General features: G+C 36.3%; 4 protein-coding genes across 8 annotated transcripts in view; 3 read left to right on the forward strand and 1 right to left on the reverse strand.

The window, feature by feature from the left end:
• Nucleotides 1-3,852: 3,852 nt before the first annotated feature.
• LOC148169626 (N-acetylgalactosaminyltransferase 6-like) lies at nt 3,853-7,961 on the forward strand. 2 transcript variants are annotated; one of them, XM_088043603.1, is made up of 10 exons: nt 3,853-3,996; nt 4,045-4,117; nt 4,166-4,310; nt 6,022-6,188; nt 6,233-6,421; nt 6,472-6,649; nt 6,697-6,925; nt 6,966-7,187; nt 7,235-7,489; nt 7,540-7,961. In XM_088043603.1, the coding sequence occupies exons 1-10, from the start codon at nt 3,853-3,855 to the stop codon at nt 7,711-7,713; spliced, it is 1,776 nt and encodes a 591-aa protein (XP_087899729.1). In that variant the 3' UTR covers nt 7,714-7,961. The 2 variants fall into 2 exon arrangements, with proteins under 2 accessions (XP_087899729.1, XP_087899728.1); XM_088043602.1 differs by having other exon boundaries at nt 3,853-4,117.
• A 66-nt stretch (nt 7,962-8,027) lies between these two features.
• On the forward strand, nt 8,028-11,224 carry Naxd (NAD(P)HX dehydratase). The gene is made up of 3 exons (XM_088043066.1): nt 8,028-8,292; nt 9,090-9,316; nt 10,667-11,224. The coding sequence occupies exons 1-3, from the start codon at nt 8,085-8,087 to the stop codon at nt 11,216-11,218; spliced, it is 987 nt and encodes a 328-aa protein (XP_087899192.1). The 5' UTR covers nt 8,028-8,084; the 3' UTR covers nt 11,219-11,224.
• A 536-nt stretch (nt 11,225-11,760) lies between these two features.
• Nucleotides 11,761-24,959, forward strand: part of LOC148169628 (uncharacterized) — a 30,103-nt gene continuing 16,904 nt past the window's right edge. For all 3 annotated transcript variants that reach the window (XM_088043273.1, XM_088043272.1, XM_088043274.1), the window contains exon 1: nt 11,761-11,896. The gene's annotated coding sequence lies outside the window, so the exon portion shown is untranslated. The remainder of the gene's footprint in view (nt 11,897-24,959) is intronic.
• On the reverse strand, nt 13,035-14,155 carry LOC148169629 (uncharacterized). Of its 2 annotated transcripts, none has more exons than XM_088043919.1 (2): nt 13,806-14,155; nt 13,035-13,742 (listed from the first exon to the last, which is right to left on the reverse strand). In XM_088043919.1, exons 1-2 carry the CDS (start codon nt 14,153-14,155, stop codon nt 13,064-13,066), a joined length of 1,029 nt encoding a protein of 342 aa, XP_087900045.1. In that variant the 3' UTR covers nt 13,035-13,063. The 2 variants fall into 2 exon arrangements, with proteins under 2 accessions (XP_087900045.1, XP_087900044.1); XM_088043918.1 differs by having other exon boundaries at nt 13,035-13,760.

The raw sequence follows: 24,959 nt of genomic DNA on the forward strand, positions 1-24,959 counted from the left end.
TTAGACTGGTTTTATTAGACTTGGTCTAATCAAGCCTGAGTCGTTTTTAACTCGCTCAGTTTTTATTGTTTAGTGAAATTTGTTTAGATTGGGTGGATTACTAGTTTTATTTATTAGTTAATGCCACAAATTTAATTTAATTAAATTAGATTTTATTTTACTTTATTTTTAAAAATTTATTCAAATTTAGTTCCAGTTTTGCATTTTGGGTGGATTTAATCAGATTTAGTTCACTTTCGGTTAATTGAGCTAGTTTGTTTGCAATTTAGTATGCTTCAGCTGAATTCAAATTGAATTGCAGATTTATTTCTGTATCGACGCGAGTGACAATAATAACGCTAGTCACAAATTTTGTAAAAAAATTGTGCTAGGAAAAGTGAAAAGTTATTTTCAAAGTAGATTGGCTGTCCGATTTAGAATCTGAAATCCGTTTTGCTCCATCAGGTCTGGATTCAGAGATATTCTTGAAAAATTAATTTTTTAGGTTCGACTGGACAAAAATGTATTTTATTCATTTTTTTCTTAAAAATCTGTAAAGTTATGGCATTGCTTTTGTGACATTTTTGAAAAACTGATATAGTGTTCCAAAAAAACGTCGTTTTTAGTTGTACAGTACAACCTCGATTATACGTGCTTCACGGGACCGGAGCCTGTACGGATAATCAAAAAACACGGATAATCGAGTCGTTAAATAAACATACGTTTAAGGCAACAAAATTATTTCGATAGTTTTTTTAATTTACAATTTATAGAAATTTCAACAAAATTTATTAGATTCTTTAAAATTTATTAAATTGAAACAATCAACTTTTATCAGTCATATTACATAAAAGTAATTATTTTGTAATAAAAAATCTGGTACTTTCATTTATTTTTTTTTGGTCCCAAAATTTTCTCTGCAACTTCTTGTTTCCTAATTGTGACGGTTTTCATTACAAAAAAATGTATTTCACGCATTTTTGTTAATGTTTGCGAACACTATTATTATTCAATGACAAACAATTTAACTCCTAATTTTGTTTTGGCTCTCTGCACTGACTTAAATCTCATTAAACTATATCACAAAGCGGTACTCGTAAAATTCTAAATTTTAAGTTTTCTGACATTGAAAGCTAAATTCCGAAGTAGTTTCTATTTGTATGTTTTTTGTAATACACGGATAATCGAAGCACGGATAATCGAACGAACACCCTTGCACGGATAATCTGCAACATGGATAATCCGTACCCGGATAATCGAGGTTCTACTGTATTTATATGTAAAATTATTACCTCAATTTTTTATTGTAATACATCATTGAAAAGATTGAGATCTTTTCTTTTTGACGCTCTGACAAATACATTGTTATCTTTTGTCGATTAGAAGTTACAAGACAAAAAACATTGAAAAGTTTTTCAAAAAATTAAAACTTTTTTATATTTTAGCGATAAAAAGAATCAATGCCATTGCTTAAAAATCTAAATTTCTGGACACATAATGAGTTTTAAAATGACTTTAATACTAACGTGGCGTTTCTTTATGAACCAAAAATATTAGAGAAGTGGAAAATGTTCGAAATAAACTAAATTAAAATGAGAAATTAGTAATTACTAATTACTAAAACACAAATACTCGTTAATCTGTTGGAAAGTTAGCACAAAATGGGCAGGTGGAGATTACTGAAACTTTTTTTTTTTCATCTTTATTTTACTTTTTTTCCGGACAATCTGGTGGCAGTAAGCAATAAAAATGTCATAAATTTTACGATAATTTTTTCTTCGGCATAATAATTATCTAGATTGGTACGACAACGTCTTAAAATTTATTTAAATTATAAAACATTCGACAAATAACTTTTTAACAGTATCTGCATAATTTTTATCTAAGATCGCTCATTTTGACCAGTGAAATCAACTAGAAAAGCAAAATTTATCAGTTTTGTGCATATTCAAATTAAAATTTTCACAAAATCTTCAAAAGTTAATAAAAATAAATCGTTTTTTAAAAATCACACCACATTCTTTGTCATGTAACTCCTAAATGGCAAGAGATATAACTTGTTTAACACCGCGTTAGAAAGCAGAGTCTCACCTTTATAATGACGTATTACAATACAAAATCAAAGTACCAATTTAAAAGTTTTCTGCACAAAAATATCAAAAAGTTTTTAAAAACCGTTGTTTTTTTTCAAAATTTTCGCAAATATCTTAAACTGAACTCTCTCGGCGACTTCTATAGTTTGTTAGAAAGCTTATCTAATTACCTTAATTTTCGATAATATACTACAGAGTTTTATGATTTTACAAGTTGTTAAGCAAAACTAAAAAAACAACACTGAACTCAAAAAAAACTTTATTTACAAATATCTCTGAGTCCTGACCTGATGAAACAAAACGGGTTTCGGATTTAGAATCAGGAGAGAATTCTACTTTAAAAATCACTTTTTAATGCTTTAGTACAAACTTATTGACTAGTGTAATAATAAATGTAAATATGTAATCCGAAAAAAAAACGACAGAAAATTATTATTTTCTCCTGTGTTGATAATGAAAAGAGCTCGTCCGTTCTTAACATGAAATGTAAATAAAGTGTCACAAGTAGAGCGGACATCGGAATATTTAAATTCTTCAAAGAATTTAATTCGTTTTATGCTAATTCCAGCGAGTATAATACACAGTAATGCAGTATGCAAATCCTTACAAATCAATGTTTGTTATCCATGAACAAAAAGTTGCCGGTACATTTAAAATTCAAGAAACTACAAAGCCGGGATTTACATAAAACCTGCGGAGATCTATAAACATCACAATATTGTCGGAAATCACGAAACCAAGTAAGTTCACTTTCAATCAAGCGATGCTTCACAGACATTATAATATAGATCTAAAAAAATTTCTATTTTCCTGCGTAATAACCTTTCGAATTGAACGCATGGTTCGTTATCCACGCTTTTTGTTTACGAACTGCAGAGATTTTATCGACTCTTTGTCAAATTGACATTTTTCAATCGGAGGTTACGACCTGTTAATACCAAGGCCGAGTGAAAAGCACAAACAACGACCGCGAGAGAATGTTTGGGTGGTACCCATTTTCGCTAATGCAACAAATGGAATTAAAAGAGAAGATTTTTCTTTAGAGATAACGCGCTATCCGGGGGTAGATCAATACTTGCTTTTACCCCTATCGTAAAGTTTTTATGATGGAATTACAAAATGTTTGCGCTTTCTTAGCAGATATAAACGACGATACTCGAACTCGAGATTTTTAAAGATAAATAAGTAAAGAAATGTGTCGCTGGATTTAATGAGTTGTTCTTACAAATGAAAACCTAAAAGAGTCTTTTCACGGCTTCGTAATTTTAATAAGGATAATTCAATTTCGGGGTATTATGTACCGCAGCGCTGCTAAAACTCCGAAGTTCGTTCGTGATTTCTTCCAGATTTTTTTAAAGTCTCCAATTTCCAGTTATGCCCGAGAAAGGCGATAAAATTGAGGGCCTTCATTGAATTTTTTCCGTTTCCTGCGGAGACCCCTTCAATTTTTTTTTTCGTTTTTTTGCTTTTTTTACCCGGTCATGATTCAATTAAAATCGTTTTTTCTTTGTTGGGCAACTTGGCGTTTCCTTCCACCTTCTGCAATGTTCCTCTTCCTCTTCTGCAACAATGCAACATTTCACGCCGATCCCGTCACCTTTGCTCATTGTTTTGTTTATCCGAAGGTGAACCACTTGACAGTTCACAGTTTTCGTCGACCGCTCGCGAGTGAGGTTATGTTATTTTTTATTCTCTCATTTACCTGTATTATTATCGCGTTACGATCAGTGATAAGTCTTATCAGTTGAATGACCGAAATCATGTCTACGTTGCCAAGAAAATGAGACGAAATCTGAAGACAGTGTTCAAGTTTTTGTTGCTTTCAGGAGTGACAGTAATCTTCACTGTCTTATTGTTCAGGATTTTCAGAATAGGATCGACTTTTGATCGAAGAAGTCGAGATTTACCTGTCGAAGCTAATGAGGTTAGTTTTTCCGAGTTGCTTTCAACTTTTCATTCATGTCTTCTTCAGATTAGAGTGGTTCGAAATGAAAAGATTGACTGGCATGATTATGAAGCTATCAGAAGAGACGCTTTGCGAACTGGTAGTGTTGTCAACTGTAGAGACACACATTAAAAGGGGGCTGTTGTAGGTACTGGAGAACAAGGCAAACCTGCTTACTTGAGCGCTTCAGAGTCCAAAAACTATGATCAATTGTACAAAGTTAATGGTTTCAATGCTGCCTTAAGTGACAAAATCGCTCTCGATAGAGCGGTGCCTGATATTCGTCATAAAGGGTAAAATGTTGCACTCAAGGCTACCGATTTGCATAACTCTTATTACTGGCCTTAATTTAGCCTGAACTTGTCCACATTGTCTTTGAAAATGTTCTATTTATCGAGAGAAAGTAATAGAAGTAGACCTAGTTTGGAAATGTTCCAAGACCTTGGTCATTACATTTTTATGGAAATGTCATGCATGAGTTATTTCACTAAAAAAATGTGCAATTTTTTATTAACATTTCTAGATCGGAACGTTTTCCGCTCGTAGATTAAAGTTTCGCGATATCTGCAGCCTTGAGAATAAATTGCATTCTGTGGATACAGAATTCTGTTTATTATTCCTGTTCACGTCCGTAATTTAACTAAATTACTTACTTGTTTTAGTTTGCGGTATTCCGGTTTTGTTATCGTTGTCGTTATTCTTTACACACTTTCTAAAGTGAGGTGATAATGGGAATAAAAAATTACGTGCGGGTCTCGTTACGAAATGCAATTCACTTTCTGATAACAGTTATCAAGTAATTAGTAATTACTTAACTTTAAATTAGAAAGAAGAAGTTGTCTTGTCTGAATTAACTGAATTAATTCCACTTTTTTTACTCACATTTGCTCCTTTGTTACACCACCGCTCAAAAGTATTTGCCCACTTAAAAATATTAATATTTTTTTTGCGATTTCGCGGATATTTCTGCTGATTCTGTGGTAAGAGATAATCATTGCACGCGTTTCCACATCTAACTTAACTAACTTTCTTCGCCATTTCTGTAGAAAACTGTCACCAATTTTTTGAGAAAAACTTGGAGAACTATTGTTTATAGTTTATAGAAGTTTATTAACTTTAGCAACCACAAATTAAAGAAGTTTTGTGGTCAAAGACGACCTTCACGATATTAAAAAACGGTAAACGTCAATCAACACTTTAGTTTTTGCATTTATGGGCTGATGAATTGTGAAAATATGTAAGACTATAACTTTCAAAATTTCTAAAAGTACATTAAAAAAATAAAAAACTGATATTTTCTAAAATATCAGAAAAAGAAAAAAATTGCTGTTAGCATCAATGAATACAAGGTGTTTTTAAAATACACTATAAAAAATTAACACGGTCTTTTGCAGCCTTAAGGAACTCAATTGACTATTTTTTTAACGATATAAAAGAAAACACCTTTTACCACTTACTTGAAACACCACTGATGAAAATATCCACCCAAACCTTAAATTGTTGCTAAGCAATCAAGACTAAATTCTTTTGTGGCAAACTGCAAATTTTGGCTAAATATTCGATTAATTTTATCTCGACAACGAAAAGACTTCTACCTACAACATTTTTTGTCAATTGATTCTACTTGTCTTCATCAATTACCCTATTTTGTTGTGTTAGTGCAAATACTTTTGAGCGGGAGTGTATGTGGAGACCTTGCGTCCAAAATTTATATAAGATCTCATTAAAAATGTAAGACTGATTGAACTAAAAAAACTGATCATTGGATGCATTTAGCAATCACTTTCGCATCTCTAAAAAGAATAGTCACGCTCTAAAAATACCCATCTCTACCGTTTTTGTCTGCAAAAACTAGACCTTTCATACCGACTTCGCCTAGTTTAATCCACTCTAAATTTAGTATAGCGCCTACTCCTAAAATAATCTCCCCGACTAACTTCTCAATGTAAACAAACATTCGCTTTCATATGATTTATGAACTTTTCTAATTTAATACTCTCGTAGATGTAAAACGAAGAAATATTTGAAAGATCTCCCATCAGTTAGCGTAATCGTACCATTCCATAACGAACACTGGACAACACTGCTAAGAACTGCAACCAGCGTGCTGAATAGATCTCCATCGCATTTGCTCAAAGAAATTATTTTGGTGGACGATTTTAGTTCGAAAGGTACGGCGATTATTTTTTTATCAAACCTCATAGAGGTGTTGCAGAGTTTAGTCGAAAGCCGCTCGATGATTTTTTGGCGGCTAACTTGACGAAAGTTAGAACTGTTCATTTACCTGAGCGGAGCGGATTGATCAGAGCACGCTTGGCTGGTGCTAGAGTTGCAACAGCTGATGTTTTGGTGTTTTTGGACTCGCACACAGAGGCCAATGTTAACTGGTTGCCTCCACTTTTGGGTCAGTGTAACCACAAGTCGTTTTTTTGTACCAACTTGGGAATATTTTAGAGCCTATAGCTCAGGACTACAGGACTTGTGTTTGTCCCTTTATTGACGTAGTACAATATGAAACCTTTGAATACCGTTCTCAGGACGAAGGTGCCAGAGGGGCCTTTGATTGGGAATTTTTCTACAAGAGACTGCCACTGCTTCCGGAGGATCTCGAACATCCCACGGAGCCTTTCAAGTGACTTTCGTCCTCAGTTTTGTGTATTTTCTATGTCGAATTTACAGGAGTCCTGTCATGGCCGGGGGGCTCTTTGCTATAAGTACTCAATTTTTTTGGGAATTAGGGGGGTACGATGAAGGTCTCGAAATATGGGGAGGCGAACAATACGAACTAAGTTTCAAAATCTGGCAATGTGGGGGACAAATGGTGGATGCTCCCTGTTCCAGAGTTGGACACATTTACAGGAAATTCGCCCCGTTTCCCAATCCCGGAAAGGGTGATTTTGTGGGGAGGGTACGTCGATTCACACAACTCAACCCGATTTTCTCTTTAGAATTACAGGAGAGTTGCCGAAGTCTGGATGGACGAATACGCAGATTTTTTGTACAAACGGCGTCCACATTACCGGGAGATCGATCCAGGTGATTTAACCCAACAAAAAGCTCTGAGACAAAAACTGAAGTGTAAACCCTTCAAATGGTTCATGGAAAAGATCGCTTACGATCTACCGTTAAAATATCCGATGATAGAGCCTGGAGACTTTGGCGTGGGAGAGGTAAACATTCTAGTTACTTTATTTTTTGTATTGTCTTATCTGTGTAGATCCGTAATATTGGTGCCCCTGAACTCTGCGTGGACTCCGGGCATAAAGATCGTGATCAAGCCATAGCAGTCTCGGAGTGTGTAAAAGGAACGAAAAAAAAGGGGGAACAAAATTTCACTTTGACGTGGCACAAAGATATTAGAGTCAAAGGTAAAACGTTGTGTCTGGATGTGTCAGATCCGAACGATAAGGCGGACATTGTCTTATTTCCTTGTCATGGGTCGCATGGGAATCAGTATTGGCGATACGACGTGGTACGGATAAATAACAATTGTCTAATCACTTGCTTATCGTTTTTTTTAAGGAAAAGCAGTGGTTTTTGCACGGGGGGAATCCCCGCTGCTTGGACTGCGATCCCGGACAAAAAAGACTTTATGTAACAAAATGCGATGAACATTCGAAAACCCAAAAATGGCGGTTTGAGAACGTAAACCTTACAATGATTGCAGACTGGGAGAATATTGGGGTCAAAGCCTAGAGAATTGTACTTATCACGTCTACCTACACGTAAATGGGTTTTATTTATTGAGATATCCTAGGTAGGTATAAGGTCCTGAAGCCTTTTAGGACTTCTCAGTGTTTCCCTTAACGCTGCTGTGATATTTCGCGTTTATTATTACAATAAAATTGTTGCCATATTAAACTAAAATCTTTTATACCTTTTATAGGCAGTTGGAATCCTTTGTAGCATTTTTGTGGATGTTAATAAAAGTTATATGTCTTTGTCATGATGTATTATTGTGTCGCCTTAAGTTGGTAACCTCGCTAAAATGTGCTTTTTAGAATCTGACGCGACCTTGACGATAATGTAGAGTTCTGTAACAAACAACTGTCACACTGACAGCACAAATGTCACTGTCACGACCGCTGTTTGCAATCAATAACTTTGTGAAAAGTGTCGTCATACCACAAACAGTTTTATTTTCAAGGCACAAGTCTAAAATGAGTGAAAACGTGGAAAATTTAGTGAAACAACTAGCTCCACCTCTTACGAATGACAAGCACAAAGGGCAGGCCGGTCGGATAGGTGTTTTTGGCGGAAGTTTGGAATATACCGGTAAATTTCTACCAGAGGGCAGTTCAGTCTTTGAGTGAGAGTGTTTTTGTCCCTTTTTTTATAATTTATAAATATTCAACATTGCTACCAACCTGTGACATACAATACAAGTCGTTATTTTTTAATGCAACCCTGGGGCTTGAAAAGGGTCAGATCGTTAAAAAAATTAACTCTATTCAACGCCTTCGCATGTTTTTCTTTCATTATTTGCCCGAGAAAACTTCATTAAAACATTTAATTTCGTTGGGGAAATATGCTGAAAATGAGAGTCCTCTTTTTTTACCTAATATTACTAATTGTTTATTACGATTCGCAGCAGACTCTTAAATTTTTCGTGAGTTTATTCCGCATGGAGAAAACCCTGGAGCTTTAACGCGCTTAGTCATTTTTATTTTATCATTCTCCGACTTAAATATTTATTAAAGCCGGTTTTTCAAATTTACAAGCGTCGGAAATTTCTATTTATTTACGCCGAAATTAATTTCTCTTGCTTGGTAATTCGTCTGAAGAATGTAAAATTAAAGTTTTTTGAACTACTTTTACTTCTTAATTATTATTTCAAATGTGGTGGAGGCGCCGGGTGGTAACTTCCGAACTCTAATGATTCAATTAACAAATTGGAGGAACCACGAGCTACTCGTAGTTTTTTTCCCAAAATGGCAACTTGCCCGCCAGCTTCCAACTTTCCAACATTTCAGTCCCCTTCGCGGATAACTTTCAGTTTCGCGATGTAATTAGCACCAAAACACTCCAAGTTTCCCTCCTTCATCGGAAAATTAGTTTTACGAGTTTTTTAGGTGCACCGTATTTCGCTGCAATCAGCTCATTGAAGGTCGGGGCCGATTTAAGTCACGTTTTTTGTGCGAAAGACGCCGCGTCCGTTATCAAATCTTATAGTCCCGAGTTGATAGTCCATCCTTTGTTGGACGATCCTTCAGCGGCAAAGAAGATCGAGCCTTGGTTGGATAGGCTTCACGTTGTGTTGATTGGACCGGGATTAGGACGAGAAAAGGACACGTTCAAGGTAATAGAAAGTGGGAAATAAACGTGGAGAGAATTTCTTTTAATTACTTGGAAAAATAAAATGCGAGACTAAAGATAAATCGGGTTTCTGACACTTGGTTTCGCACACATCGTTCTTCCAACTTGTGCTATAAATTAAGGAGATTAACGTTGTCGAAAGCTTTTATGAAGTTGGTGGTAACTTATTGTAATCAGTTATCGCTGTCGTGTGGTAGATGAGTAACGGCAGATACATTTGTTCTTGTAAATTCCCTTTAATAAATTTCGGGTGTTTGGAGGAGCACTGAAACACTTTTTAGTCGAGTTTACGGAATTTAACATACATAGAGTTTGTCAAACCTCGGCTTACAGAGTTTCATGTCTTCCCTAACAGTGTGGGAGGCTGCAAATTCACAGCCACCAAAGCGGAAAACCATACAACTAAAAAACAATGTTCTCATGAATAAATTCGACGGTGTATGGAAATGTTAGGGGGAAAATCAATGACGGTTTTTGTGCAACAAAAAATTCAACAAAGAAATTTCAATTTAGGTATCGAAATAATGATTTAGTGGACTTGTAAGAATGGAATTGTCTGTCAACATCGTTTTCTCGACTACAGAAATCGCTTCCACGTGTAGACATGTGCTTGCTTCTAGAGATTTCGAATTGTTGACACTGAAGTAGAAATATCAACAGAAAATACGTTTATAATAAGCAATCGTTTCGATGTTGGTAAATAATAAAGTCTGTTGTTGTACACAAGTAAAAATATTGTAATACCAATTTGCCTCATTTTGTTCTAAGGGTACTTTTGTTTCAGAACAATACAATTAGCAACATGAGAGTAGACTAATTATCCATTATTCAAATAGTTCCGAAAGTTGGACAAAAGCGTAATTGGCCTATACTTTATTTCATTACCTTCATGCGGATATACATTAATTTAAAATCGAGAGCAATGTTGGAGCTTTGTCCGCCCGCGTATTTTAAGATTTAAATTGGTTTTTTCAATATTTTTAAAACATCTCAGAAGCAGCCTGTATCGATCCAACCTTTGCGTTAATTTATCTTGATAATAATGAAGACGGATGCTTTTAATTTAGACTTGATTGCGTTATACAAATTTTGGAAAAGTTTGTAAGAGTTGAGGTTCGCAATTTCTTAGTGCTTTCAAACATTCAATGGCTTCTTTTATAAGGTTATCGATGACGTGGTTTTGTATTGATTTTGTTTGTTTTTACGCGGAATTTTTAGTCGAAGCTCGCTAACTCATTTTTCTCAAAAATGGTGAATGCGCCCGCATGTTTCCTTTATCTTTATCCAAATTCAGTTCGGTAGTTATTGGACTTTTCTTTTCTTTCTGTTATAGGTTATCGACGAAGTGGTATCTTTATGCCGGTCCCGTAAAAAACCTCTAGTGATCGACGCTGATGGCCTCTTCTACATTTCTTTAAACCCAGACGTTCTTCGCGATTACCCATCCCCAGTTATTCTGACTCCAAACGCCATGGAATTTGCTAGGCTAATCGGATCTGACGGAGAAGGGAATAAAAAGGAACAATCGCGAAGCTTTCTTGCATTAGCGGAAAATATTACGATATTATGTAAAGGGCACAAAGATGAAATTTTCAACAAGAGTACACACGTCACGGTTGACGGGGGTGGATCAGGGAGGCGATGTGGAGGACAAGGGGATCTACTTTCAGGGGCAGTGACGACTTTCCTAGCTTGGGCTTTGGAGCGACCGGAGCTTTCAGGATGTCCCGGTGATAATCGGCCAGTAATTGCCTCCTATGCGGCTTGTAAGCTAGCGAGGAGATGTAATGAAAGAGCTTTCGCCAAGTTCGGCCGGAGCATGACTTGTACTGATATGATTAAGGAAATACATGATACTTTCGAGGAGCTTTTCGAAAGGAAATAAACTTTCCGGACAGTTGTTTTCATTTCTGACCCAATAATAAATTAGAATGAACGGTTAAAGTTTGAATTGGTTTTTGTGTTTTTGTGTAAAATCCATTTCATTGCGCTGGTTTCCCTTAAATGCATAACTTTCCCGGGCTTAGATTAGCACTTTTATAAAATTACGCGAAATCAAACGAAACTTCCACTCGGTTTGAATAAGAAAAATCCAGTTTTTCTCGAGTGAAAGCTGCGCGAAAATGAAGTAATTTTTCTTGCAATCCTTTTGTTCAATCCCCCAAAAAATCGTGATTAATAGCGGTTTGCCAGCATCACAATTCCCTCCGTTTGTTTGCCGTCGAAAGTATTGTTAGTAAAGCATTTCCTCTAATGCCAAATCAATGTTTCAGAGGAAACAAAACTGACAAAAGCACTAAAGCGTTTTTATCTCTTGGAAAGCTTAAGTAGTATCCGGTGTGTTGCGTCGGAGCTTGTGTCGCGCTTTGAACTTGCGCCCGAGCTTTCGCTACGAGGAGAGGGATAAAAGCACATTTTATCGGACTTTGGCGGGAGTTTGCCCGATATTGTTGACGGGACAAGTGCTGTGACGTTCTTTGTTATCAACTTACGTAAGTTTGACCGCGGACTAAGTTGCGAGTATTTACTTGGGACAAGTGGGCTTTCAAAGTTTTCAGATCATGTAAGTTGCTGCATTTTGCTCGAGTATTCAAAATATTGACGATAAAAACGAGATATTGGAGTTCCCATTGTTGTGATAAAAGTTCCCCATTTTGGGGGAATGTCATATTTAAATTCTTCCGACGTTCCCGGGTTGTAAAATATTACTACATTTCATAACAAGGTTATCGGGAATTTATTGCGGAAAGTGCCTCTGTGTTTCCCCCAAAAATTCTTTGATCTTTTTGTATTGACACATCGTTAAACTGGAAGGCCACTGCGCCCATCCATTGATCGATGTTCAGAATTTGAACACACCTGGGATATCGAACCGTCTTCATTAGTAGAGGACCGCAAGTTTGTGTGACAAACTGACAAGGAAAATATACCTTGAATTCGAAGACAAAGTTTTCCTTTGATGTTGTATTAGTGAACACATCTCTGAGTTTACATAAAGCGGGAGATAATTCAACCAAAATACCGATTCCGCCGTCAAAAACAATCGGCGAAGAAATTAAAGCACTTGAATGCTAGGTTTTTGTGATGGATTTTCGCTCCAGAGTGCTTGAATTTCCGATGTAACGATGCGGAAACACACGTTTTTCATTAAAGCTCTCGTACATTAGAGGCTATTGGAAGCGAATAATAAGCGACACGATGTGTGAAGAATAAACCATGGGAGGAAGTGAGTGTTTGCGCATTGCACGGGCTTTCCGACACCTCAAAACGTTCAATCCTGATAATATCGAAGTCTGAACTTTGTAATTACTTTTTTATTATCCATTTAACTTGGCGTCTATCACAGCAGGATAATTAAAATGAACGTTAAATCTAATCCTTAATAAAAATGCAAGGACTTCCAGTCGCATGGAAACTTACTGATGGGTTTTATTTTCGTATTAAATTACTTCAGGTTGACATTTACTACAAGTTGTAGCTTGTACACATCACTTACGTGACTTTGTTAACACTCTAGGGGCGGCGTTTTAATTTTATGCAACCAAATATTCACAGAGGTTGAGTGCATCGGGATTATTTACTCAAAGCTGCCGCAGGAGCACTTACAATAATTCAGTAATATAGAAATAGATTTTTTATGTCTCGCAATAAAACTCAGGCTCAATTATCACAAGTCTTTATTGTGCAATAAATTAACAATGTCTCCTAAAATTAAAAAACTCGCATTTTATCACTGTACACCTTGGAATCCTTCTTTTTTGTTGAAACCATATTCTTGCCCTTCTTGCTCTCCGCCCTTCTTCCCATACTCTTGGAAGTTCTTATGGTACGCTTGTTTTCCTTCTTCACCTTTGAAGCCGCTGTTCTGTCCATTATGATGCCCTTTATCCTCGAATCCTTTCAATCCCTTCTCACCCTCTTGGTATCCTTTGTTGTTGTGCCCACCCTTCTGGAACCCGCCCTTTTCTTGAGAATGTTGCGAGTCATAATCACCATGTTTACTAAAGTGGCCACTGGCATCCGACTCATCGTAGAAGGAATGATCCTTTTTATACTCATCTTTGTGGTGAACTTTATGGAATCCCGTGGTCTTCGACCCTTTCTTATGACTCTTCTGTTCGTTAAAATGCGAGCCTTGCGAGCCCTTAGCTGCCTCTTCTTTCTGCCCATAATGGGCGGCTTGATCGTGATGCCCCGCTTTCTGCCCTCCTTGCTGACTATAAAACTCCTTATGTCCTTTGTTGTCGTGTTGACCTTGAGCACCCTTTTCGTATTCTTGAGCTGATTTGTAACCAGTTGAGCCCTTTTCGCCGTGACTTTGTTGGTTGGCGTCGGCGTACTTAGACCCGCCGCCCTTTTCGAAGCTTTCTGAGTTGGAAACCGCCACGGGAACGGGGATTGGCGCGGGAATCGGAGCGGCAATGGGCCTGCGAAATACGTCTAGTTTTACAAAATTACGCTTGAAATCTCACCTGAAAGCGTGTGCTTGCAGCGGATGGTTGAGGGCGTAGGGATGCGCCTGCAGGCCGAAATGGTTAAGCGGCCCGAGGCCCACGACGCCTACAGGTGCGTGCGGCTTGTACTCCGGTAATTGTAGCGGTAATTCTTGTGGGTACACAAGCTGATTTCCTAAGCCTCCAACTGAGGCAATGCCGCCCCCTAGAGGATAGGCGGCGTAGGCTAACGGTCCTCCAGAGTTCAAGTGATATGCGTAACCCGACGCAGAAGACTCTTGATCTTCGATTTCAGCGCGTTTCATGTACACACTTTCCATACATTTCGCGCGATACGCGACTAAAACTAATAACAACACCGACTTCATTCTTGTGAGACACTGATGGAAGTATAGAGGCGGCGGGTTTTTATAGCTAACGAAATTTCTGCAACGTTCGTGTTGTAATGTATGAATAAGAGCTAAAGGACATTGTGAAGAAATTGACCTGGTAATTGGATTTGTCACATTGGGGCTGTTATGGTTGACCGAGAAACGGTTTCTTGCGACATTAGACGTTTGCTAAAGCGGGAAATGGGGTGATAAGATGAAAAATTGACGCACTGAGAGAAGGATTAAGGGACTATTGCGCAATGGTGGAGTGACACTTTGGATTCGACGCGAAAATGTTTAGAGTGGAAATTAACGGTTAAAAATTCAACGAGTTTAGATGAGAGCTGACAGATAATCCAAATTTTCATTAGCGGGCTCTTCTGGCGAGTTTTAACCCGGTTATATTTTACACTGAAAAGTCCGAACAATGAAGACTTGGTTTGATAATTTTTTGTATCAACGTTCTAATAGTTTTACTAGTTTTTTGCGTCGACTTGTTACAAAATGCTTTTTTATCCTCCGAGGTCCCAATTCGTGAAATAAAGATCAGAGTCATGAAAGAAATTGTTACGAGACCATTCTAAAATTTATATCCGAGATGGAAAGTTTGGAGGCCATGATTAAGCATATCTTTTGCAGAGACGGACTCATTTACAACCACGACTGCTTTAATAACAGTACCCTCACATTATCTGCTCTAGAACCGTTGGAAATTGTAATTTTGCTTCCAATTTCCGCACTTCATTGCCTCAAACACAACATTTCGCTGTTGTTCATTAGGGATGAAATACCGTTTATCTACCAAAAAAAAATCCTCGAATTCGCTAAACGCCGGTTTAATTTCGTTGCAAATGGAGTCGTCTAATGACCGAAAATCGGAGTTAGTTTGCGAGCTTTCCAATTATAACTTGAAGGAATAATTCCACAGTTGTAAGCTCTCCCGATTAGAATCCATCCAAGTTCTCTCTTAATGATGATCTCACAGTTTAACCGTTTGTTTCGTTTAAACCTGACAGAAGCATTGCGTTAAGTTTAACCACAAATCTATTGCGTTATCGACTGTTTGAACTTGAATAGGTAACGGTACATTAGTTTCCCTGTTGTAATGTCCCATTCAAAAAGTAAAGACTTTCGCAACTGCTCCTCTTTAACGATCTGGAAAATTACCATGAAGAATGCTTGTATGCGGACCAGTGACGGAGATTCGAACCACATTCGGGGGGATTGGATTTTGCAACTTTTTCCGAGAAATTTGAATAATTTCGTGAGGGAAATTCCACACTTTTGGCCTTCCATCTCTAATTACTGCAAAGTTGGAAAACTAATTTGCACCAGACCCGGCCAAAATTTCGTTGATTCGTATTAAACTGTAGGGAATTTATCGACATACTGTCAATATTCCCCGAATTTTTCTTAAAAAAAACTCGCCTCTATACACTACGGGCACAGAATTGTCGCGTAAAGTTTTATGAGAGGTATAAATTTGTGAATTTATCGAATTAAGAAACGGAAGTTGTGCCCTCGCTGAAAAAATTAATGCAGTACGGTGAAAGTTGAGGCTCTTTCCGGATAAATTACTTAATAAAGCTGCTATGCATGGTCGTAAAAATTTATGAAGCTCTAGGCTACATAAATTTATCGGACATGTTTACCCCTGGACAATGTTGTACGATATGGGAATTTCGGTTATTTGATTAATTAGTAATAGTTCGCATTTGGAGCGTGTTTGCTAATGGGCAAATTTTAACAACTAATTGGGCATCGAACACGCTTGTGGGAGCAGCATAAATTTGCTTCTGCTTTGGGTGAAATCATCGAGTTTTATCTCGTATTATTATGTTTTTCCTCGTTAACGCTGCCGTAGATTACGACGCGCGTCGAGGTAATATAAAATAGATAAACAAGAATTTGCGATAAAAGAAATAGGTGTTTAGGGAGTGAATGGAACTAGCTCTCGTTTTGGAAATCCAATTATCACTTGACTGAAGCTGCATGCTAAACAGTCTCCGCCGAATTGTAAGGAATTTTTTCGTTAGACTAGACACATGAAAACTTTTTCTTTAGTCGCACGATTTAACCCCGAAAATGAAAAAGGCGCTTAAGGGAATTTCCAGTAAATCTCTTTCTAGGTGTGTGAGAAGGACCCAATATTCCTTTATAAAGCTCTGCAGATGCACGTAAAAGCAACCCGATATCGCGATATCTATTATTCACCAAACAGATTTCCATTGCTCTAGTCTAAGTCCATGGTTTTTAATGTAACGTCGGTAAAACCGTTGCAAACCTCCGCCAACAAAACCTTTATTATCGACGCGAGTTATTAAAGTTTGGCCAAACAAAACGCCTTTGTGTTACTAATCTAAATGACACGAAGTTAAACAAAGGCCACACAACGACTTAAGCCATTAAATAATGATGTATATTGTGGTAAACGCTGTCACGACATGAATTATTAAAGGTTGACGCTCCATTTTTTCCGGGTATATTGGAATTACGAGCGGGTGTAAATTGGAGATACGAGTCGATCAAACGCGTAACGAGTATTTACATAAATGTAAATTATGTGTTAGGCGCAGTCTGCCCGGAACAATCCGGGTAAAGCTTTGTGCTTTAGACATAATTTGCTTTTGGTACATATGTGTCTGCAACGTCTGAGAACACTGATAACAAATGTCATAACTGATAATACTATGTGTAACGTGATTTGCTGGGTTGAATGCCTAATTTAAATCGGGTTGATATTTGTATGCATTAGATAAACCGAGTTTACTTTTTAAGTTCGGCGACTCGAGTTGGGATGTAACGTAATTACTAATCGGAAAAATTGGGATTCTCGGAAGACGGGAATTTTGTATTCCGTGCATTTTTACATAAGTTAGTTTCATACTACATAAATTATCCCGGCGCATCCACCATTTAAACGGAAATAAATAAAATATGGGGGCAATCTCTGCTTTCCCACTTTTAGTGCATGTTTTATTTAATGTAATATTTTGACATGTCGCTTTACCCCGCCCTTCTCTGCTTCCCTGTTCTTGACAGCAGCTCGCTTAACAAAAGCTTCCACCCACCAAACAAATAGAACACTAAAGAAGAGTTACGGGTATTTCCCCCAAACACCAATAAACTTGTCAAAGGGTAGGGAAATTTATTCCATAATATGTGTCAGAGGCTGATGCACGCTTCGCCACGATGTACCAGAAAATAAATATACCATCATCTACTGATCTGGTTTCTTTTTAGAATTTAAAATCCAATTTCCTCCCGAAATTGGAAGCGAACAAATTCATATAATCGAATCGAACGAATTGAAATGATGGGGCGATGATGTGGTTTTTCAAGACGGATTTAAGTCATTTACTCCGAAGAAGATGTAGATAATTCGAGAATGAGCTTACTTTTATTGCACTTATTTAAATGTAATCTTTCGAGTTAAAAAATTGGAATTTTACACTGTCGCTTAAGGGTGGTTTTCTAGAGGATAAAATATTCATAGGGTGCTTGTTTATGCAACGTACGTGCACTAGAATGTGATGTTGTTCTTTTAGCTGCTTCCATTATTATATAAGTTGGAGTTCCGCAACGTTAGCAACTTTAGCCAAGTGGGACTAAATTTCATGTTTAATTAGGGTGTATATGATGTATGTCCTGTGACGCCACCCTTCACCATTGTAGGGTTTGTTAAATTAAAGCCGCAATTTGTGGAAACGCTGTTGCAGCCTCCACCATTGATCACTCAACCGGGGGTGGTCACATAAATTAGTAAACATCAGGCAAAAATCCCATTTTTTGTCCCCAATTCTAAGTAAAATTTATATTGCTTTTTCTCCTGGAAAATGAAAAAAAGAAAATTTAAAGACTTTAAATAACCTGAAGACTTATGATTCTCCAAGGAATTCTATTCTCGCATATTTTTTAAAACTTTTTTGCGCTTTATTAATGAATCAATACACGTGTATTTTTAATTACTTTGAGCTAAAATTGGCTGTCACGAACTCTCGTGTTTCCAAACAAAGATGAAACATTTATGACACAACTTACTTAAAAAATTACCAGTCTAACTTCCAAAGAGTTCCGACAGGAAAAACCGCAACAGTTGCTAACTCGATGAGAAATATTAGGTGCTGAATACAGCTCATGATAAGTTGTAATAATTATTATGTGATGTGTATGCGGGCTATCGATTTAAAAAGTAATTCCGTGTCCGAATTAATGGAAACTGTGCCAGTTTATCGAAAAATAGAATATGCATGGGAAATTCGGACCCATCACAACTCCTGAAAGCTTCTTGTATTAATAAGCCTGCTGATACGCATTGGTTTATTAAATAGTTTTGATGCGAAGTCGAGCATTTCTGGAACTTGGAGAGACATCTCAAAATTGGCAAACTTGGAGTTTTCTTTGTAATTGATTTAACTAATTTGAAGCAAAGTTTGGGCGTGGATTTTTCAAAGTTAGTACCTCCATTCACGTTTTATCAGACAAGATTACGTTCATTATGCTCGAATGGAGGACACTCCGGAGAATCCGATTCTTTATGGAATCTCTAACAATGTTATTCCAACTTTCTAGGGGATAAAGACACTGGAAATGTCGCAGACTCAAAAAATATGCTTGTGCTATCAACTTCTCGCCATTTAAAGGGATCGACTCAGTTACCATCTCCATCAATGTCGGGGTGACATTTATTGTTCTTTTATACACATCAAAAGCTCTATTGTTGTCGCAGATCTAAAAGGTTTTAAACACATCGATTGTTGGAGATGAAATGAGATAGTACAGGGAAGCTGCATTAATTATGGTCAGAATTATTGCATTACGAACATCTGCTTGAAATGCGCATTGTTTCCACGTCTTGAGGTTCCATTTAGAAACAAAGTGGTTGAGTGGATCGGGGGCTGTATGTAGAAAATGACTATCGATTTCGTGTTATATTAAGGTCAAAGAATTGATAATTGAAACATTTACATTTTATGGATTTTGTCTATTCAAGGGAACAGGGATAATCGGACATACTTAAAGAGGAGGATCAATAGCCAAACCAACCTGTTGGGAAAGTTATTGCCAATCTGATAAGTGAAGCTTTACTGGAAATAACTCTTAAGAAAATCTGTCATGTTATTAAAAATGTACGACAAGCACGTCCATGATTCAAAACCCCAAAGGTCCGAAATCGGCGATTGTTCCAATTATCTCGGATTTTTCTCTCCTCGAACAACTTTCTTTTATCTCGAACAATTTACGATCTGTGAGAAATCAGTTCGAAATAAAAGACGTGAGTTGTGAGATATTTATCACGAATTTGATAAGAGACAAGTCTTTTTACACCGAGCCCACTCAATCGAAGAGAAATGGTGTTTTGCCGCCTCCACTGAAAAAACAATTTCCTCGTCTTAATTTCGAGCTTTGGCAGTCTTTTTCATACCAAGGTCGTAAAAGTAAGGTGATAGAGTGTGTGATTCTGATTAAAATTTCCAGACTAGCAGAGCGAAATGTTTATGGATGCGATAAATGCGATTGCGGAGGAACGTCTAACCGTGTAACGTCTACGATCCCTGTTTTGTTGTTGAAGCCATTTACGGAAGGAAAACTAGGTCTTAGCGGTCTGGTTATTCACACTTTGAATTAATTATAACTTTAAGCACAATACGTACGTGTGTTTAAACATTTTATTGTCGATTTAAGTTCGAGTCAAGTTTGAGAGAAATGCGTGACGTGTGATGGACGAGGATAAAAGTCACTGGGAAACGTTGAATGGGTTTATAATCGAAGAGGATGTGGAGGTATTTCTGTGCATGCAAATCGGAATTAATGGTTTTTTGCGTTTTGACATCAAAGGAAAGTGGGTGGCGATAATAGAGTTGACAGACATTGTTAACAAATCAATAATGATTTCACGTGTCTGGAAAATATTCCGTTTTATTTCCTAATCACAACGAAAAGCCACAAGGATTTTCCTTTGACTCTTAAAAACTCCAATTAAACTTAATACTCGCTTTGACATCAATCTTTCATCAATTTTTTTTTGCTTAATCCGATTTTACTCCGGCAAAAGTCTCAGTCTCTTACTTAAACTCAAGCGTTTACATTCTCAGATTGGCACCTTTACTCGCTAAATTAATAATCGTCTAATTACCAAAACAGAACGGAACAACCTAATCATCTCCCACCTTAATTAAGCAAAGCAACGAAACTAATTCGTTGCACTTCAATCTGTTCCACAACACGTTTCATTAAAAACTGATGAAATGTGACTCTGAACTTTTGACGAGCTTTCAGCTGATTTTAATCGTTAATTAAAAAAGGATGTGATGCAAAGAAAAATACAGCGCACATTCCTTTTATTAAAGATATATTTTGTGTTATTTGTGGAACATTTGTGTCACATCGAGCTGTGAAAGCCGTAGACTTTTATGTTTTGCGGATTTTATGATAAAATCAATAATTTCTTTGACAGTGTTGATATGTTCCAGGAATTCGAGAAATATGAATTATTGAGAGTTGCATGATATGGACGAGACATTAAAAATGAATAGAATCGAAACTGGGATATGCATTTAAAATTTGCGTTCCAATTAAATGAAATTAAATAAATTATTTAAAACATTAATGGAAAGACGGTCCAGACAGTGTGACCTCTGAATTCTTAAAGCACGTTTTTGTTTAAATTAATTTTTTAAAAATTTATGGTGGACGCGCCAATTCAGGATGTTCAGGTATTGCTGCAAATTATTTTTCGTGTTAAATTAAAAACCGTAATTTTATTCATTTATTATTCCGGTCGCAGAATTTCTATTGTTGAAAGCTTTCTTTAATCTTTTCACAAATTTGAGAGCTTTTGTTTATGTGAAACAATAATGAGTCCGATTAATTAAACGTAGCTTCAAAAACACCATTTGTAAAGAAAGGATCTGTAATTATTACAAAGACTAACGAATTGGATTACAGACACAAAACGTAATTCTCGATGTTCGTTAGCAATTTTTAATTAATACAGGACACCGAAATGTATGCAAATATTCACAAAAGGAATTTTAATCGCCTAGAACCCAATTATCGAGCTAAGATTAAAGATCATCTTGATATTGAACTCAAACTTGATAACAACGGCTAATCTCCTTTTTAATTAAATCCATAGTTCTACGCATGAGATTCTTTAAAGGACTCATGAATATGCAAAGTTTGAGCCCATTTTTCAGTGTACATTTATAAATTCTCTTGTTCTTTGAAGATTCACTTTCATTGTCATCCTGAAATACCAAGCCAACAACAGTGAACTCTTTGACATGACGAACATTTTTCAAATTTAAGTGCTCGAGGCGAAATTAAACGTACGTTTTTCATTTTTAAATCCAAACATTCGCGTTTTCATTCTCATATTAAACGCATCCATCCAATCTCGAAGTTTCCGAAGATCAAACGAACTTTCAATCTGAAATATTAACCGGCAGAGTCGGTCGCAATTACACGTTCCGATAAATTTTTCTCGTCCTTTTATTAGTTAAGAGCATTTTCTGGGGTTTGTAATCTAAATAATGGTCGGGACGAACATCACTTAAAAAAAGGCGCTCTAAATTCTTTAATTCGCTCAAATTGATGGATGGTTCAAGTATTCATTAATTTCTTATCTTGGAGCGTTGTGACGGGACGAGCGAGCTTTTCATTATTTATTTTTTATCATGCTCAAAAACGTATGAAAGTTTATGACGGGATAAATCATATCTGGCTCGGTTTAGATGCGGGGCAATGGGGGATGAAAATAGTTTTTTTAACGAGAATGGCCGCGATGCGGGATGATGTTGCTTAAAAATTCCTTGGAATATCAGAGAAGTGGGGTAATTATTCTCAGTCTCGTTCTACAGGTTGTCCATCAAAGTGTCCCAAAGCTTCGCCTCACAATAGACAATATAATTTAAACAGCTCTTAATAAACCGACAATGGCGAAGATTAGCGCTTATGATATGAGCAAAGTGCTTGTAAAATTCCCATTTGCATAATTAATCCTTTTCCTTATTGCATCACGTTCTTGAACGAACTCGCCAACTTTCGCCAACTTTCAGGATTCCTCAAGATATATCTTCCCAACGTTTTGGTCTCGTACAGAATGAATTCATTGTTTTCCTCACTTTTTTTCTTTCATGAATTATTTATTTTGTTTATTTCTATTGCATTGTTCCTTTCCGTAAATAAGTCTCGACTCCATTAAGCAACTGATTTACACAAGCAAACTTTTACTTCGGGTAATAATTCACAATTTTTCTGGAAATTATTTGAGTTGATTCTAACGGTGATTTACGGTCCGTTTTTCTTTAATGGATGGGTCGGTTAATTGGTGTGGCATATGCGGGAGTAAATCCCGGATAATTCCGGATGTATCGAAGAAACGGAGAAGCTTACATGATTCATGTTATGGTCGAGGAAAGCCACATAATGCCCAAATAGATTAGAGCGGCCACAATTAATTTAAGGTGATTCTACAGCGGACTGTGTTTGCAGGTTTAACTACATAAGCTCTTGACAGTATTGATTAATGTTACAAGGTGTAAAAACTTGATTCTTTCTTACAAAGCTCTTGTTTGTACCAACATTACCGGTAAAACTGTAAAATTGAATTCTAAATTAAAGGAGCCCCCTGCGGTCACAACCCCATTACTTGATTACTGTTCCCTCAAAGCCGGTCATTTACACTTTATCCCAAAGTCATATTTCTCACTTCCTCCGCTTACTTTTAGCGCAGTTTCCTCGCTCGCTTTTCCTGCAACAAATTACCTTGATTTTAATTTTCCTGTGTTGTTACTCTCCGAAATTGTTATAGTTATGTCCTGTTTCCAGACATTTAATGTAAATAACGAGATTTATATTATCGGCGCAATTTCCATGTGTCTGCATGGAATTGATGACTCTATTCTATGAAACGTTGTTTTTTCTACTCTCATATTACACAATAACTCTTACAATGCTGGGATGTTAACGGGTTTGAGAAATTCGAATAGAGATGTTGTAATGTTTTGAAAAGCAATAACTACATAAAATTGACAAAATTACAAAATTACGAATACATTCATTTCTTCTGCTTTTGGGAGAAATCAATATACCGGTGTTTTGCGATCTTCTCTCTGAAAAAGTATTTTTTGTATTCTTCTCGAAAGGTTGGATTTCGGAAAAAAGCAGAATCTGAGAACTGGGAAGGAAAGCGAAGTTTGGCGTGATTTGGGAAAGAATTCTTGTAAGAAAATATGGAAAATCTAAAAGCTTTGTACTAGAAGCCTAGAATTGAAGAATCAGATATTTCGATTTAACAATAAAAATATGTACTGACCTACTAGTAATCGAGACTTATAAAATTCAACATCTTTCTGCAGAAGAGAGAGTTTCAATAGAAATGGAGCATAGACTGTGTACAACGAGGGAATAAATGAAGAGATTAAAATAAAAACTGGTAAATTGCAAAAGGGTAGAAAATCATCGGACATGTTGATAAACGTCATAGAATGCTGGAAATCGACCAAGTGGAAACAAACTGACTAATCTAATAAAAGAACAGATAAAGTGGAAAAATGGCAAAAGAATTCAACAAATAACACTAAGAAAACTTTGCAACAGAGGAGGAATGCGAAAATAAATTGTCATAAAACGGAAAAAAAAGCATTGAAACGCCACAGAAACTGAGTGAGAAGCTTCGTGGTAACGAGATCATAGAAAAGAAAAAAATTTAAAAAATCAAAATTGCAAATGAAGAATGTCATAGAATGGAGAAAGAGAGAAAAGTTCAATAAGAAAAGGGTCAAAATGCGTAAAATGGCTAAATAAAGAACGAAAAACGGGATAGAATGGTGGAAATTTTAATAGAAATTAGACAGAATTAAAATAAAAATTGTAATATTACGGAACAGAAGAAAATTCAACAGAAATGGGACATAAATTGAGTAATCAGAATCACACCGTTAAATCCAGAAGAAAGCCGAAAAGGTTAAAATTAAAATACCCAAAATCATGAAAGAAAGAATGTCTCAGAAATGAGAAAAGAACAAAGTAAGAAAAAACAAACCTCCTGGAAAGTCACGAATTAACAGAAGACATAAAAATACGCAAAATGGCAAAACGAAGAATGGCATAGAATGTAGGAGAACTGAATAGAAAGATGAAACAAATCTTCTGATAAAACAACAAGATAAAAGAATCCAAATAAGCATAACAAAAAATATCAGACAATGGAAGCAAATTCAATAAAATTGGAATACAAATTGAGTAAGAATAATCACACCGCTAGAAACATTACGTCGTCTAAGCGGCAATATCCGCGATTTCAAAATATTTTGTTACTACTTTTTCTGAGATGTCTTTTTTGGGGGAAACTTGCTAGTGAAAATTATCTTTTGAATTTTTGAATAGATTTAACTTGAAGCTAAGGTTTGATACCAAATAGTCATTTAGAAAAATTACTTAGACTGCCAAAAAACAGTTTTTTGAGCTTCCCTATGACTTTGTAAAAATTGATATTGCGGTTAGTCCCGCTTACACGATGAAGATACAAAAATATTCTAAATAAAGAATGTCATAATAATAGAGGAATTTATGACAAGGAAAATCAACCAAGTAGACGGACACAAACTGGATAATGCTATAGAAAAACAGATAAAATGTAAAAATGGCGTAAGAGGAGAAATGTGAATTTTAATAGAAATGGGACAGAAATCCAATTAGAAGAAACAAATCCTTTAAAAAGTAGGATAAAAAGAGAGATACAAATCAAAATGAGCAAAATGATAAAATAATAGAATATTGAGATAATAAGGAAAAT

Source organism: Gnatocerus cornutus, chromosome 8 (assembly GCF_029298725.1).
Source record: "Gnatocerus cornutus isolate USDA-ARS CGAHR chromosome 8, icGnaCorn1.1, whole genome shotgun sequence".
Lineage (NCBI taxonomy): Eukaryota > Metazoa > Arthropoda > Insecta > Coleoptera > Tenebrionidae > Gnatocerus > Gnatocerus cornutus.

Coding starts and splice junctions, on each gene's coding strand:
- LOC148169626 (XM_088043602.1), top strand. CDS start 3,853: ATGAGACGAAATCTGAAGACAGTGTTCAAGTTTTTGTTGCTTTCAGGA. Junction 7,188..7,234: donor GAGACTTTGGCGTGGGAGAG/GTAAACATTCTA, acceptor TTATCTGTGTAG/ATCCGTAATATTGGTGCCCC. Junction 7,490..7,539: donor AGTATTGGCGATACGACGTG/GTACGGATAAAT, acceptor GTTTTTTTTAAG/GAAAAGCAGTGGTTTTTGCA.
- Naxd (XM_088043066.1), top strand. CDS start 8,085: ATGTCACTGTCACGACCGCTGTTTGCAATCAATAACTTTGTGAAAAGT. Junction 8,293..9,089: donor CGGAAGTTTGGAATATACCG/GTAAATTTCTAC, acceptor CGAGTTTTTTAG/GTGCACCGTATTTCGCTGCA. Junction 9,317..10,666: donor GAGAAAAGGACACGTTCAAG/GTAATAGAAAGT, acceptor TTTCTGTTATAG/GTTATCGACGAAGTGGTATC.
- LOC148169629 (XM_088043918.1), bottom strand. CDS start 14,155: ATGAAGTCGGTGTTGTTATTAGTTTTAGTCGCGTATCGCGCGAAATGT. Junction 13,761..13,805: donor CTGCAAGCACACGCTTTCAG/GTGAGATTTCAA, acceptor CGTATTTCGCAG/GCCCATTGCCGCTCCGATTC.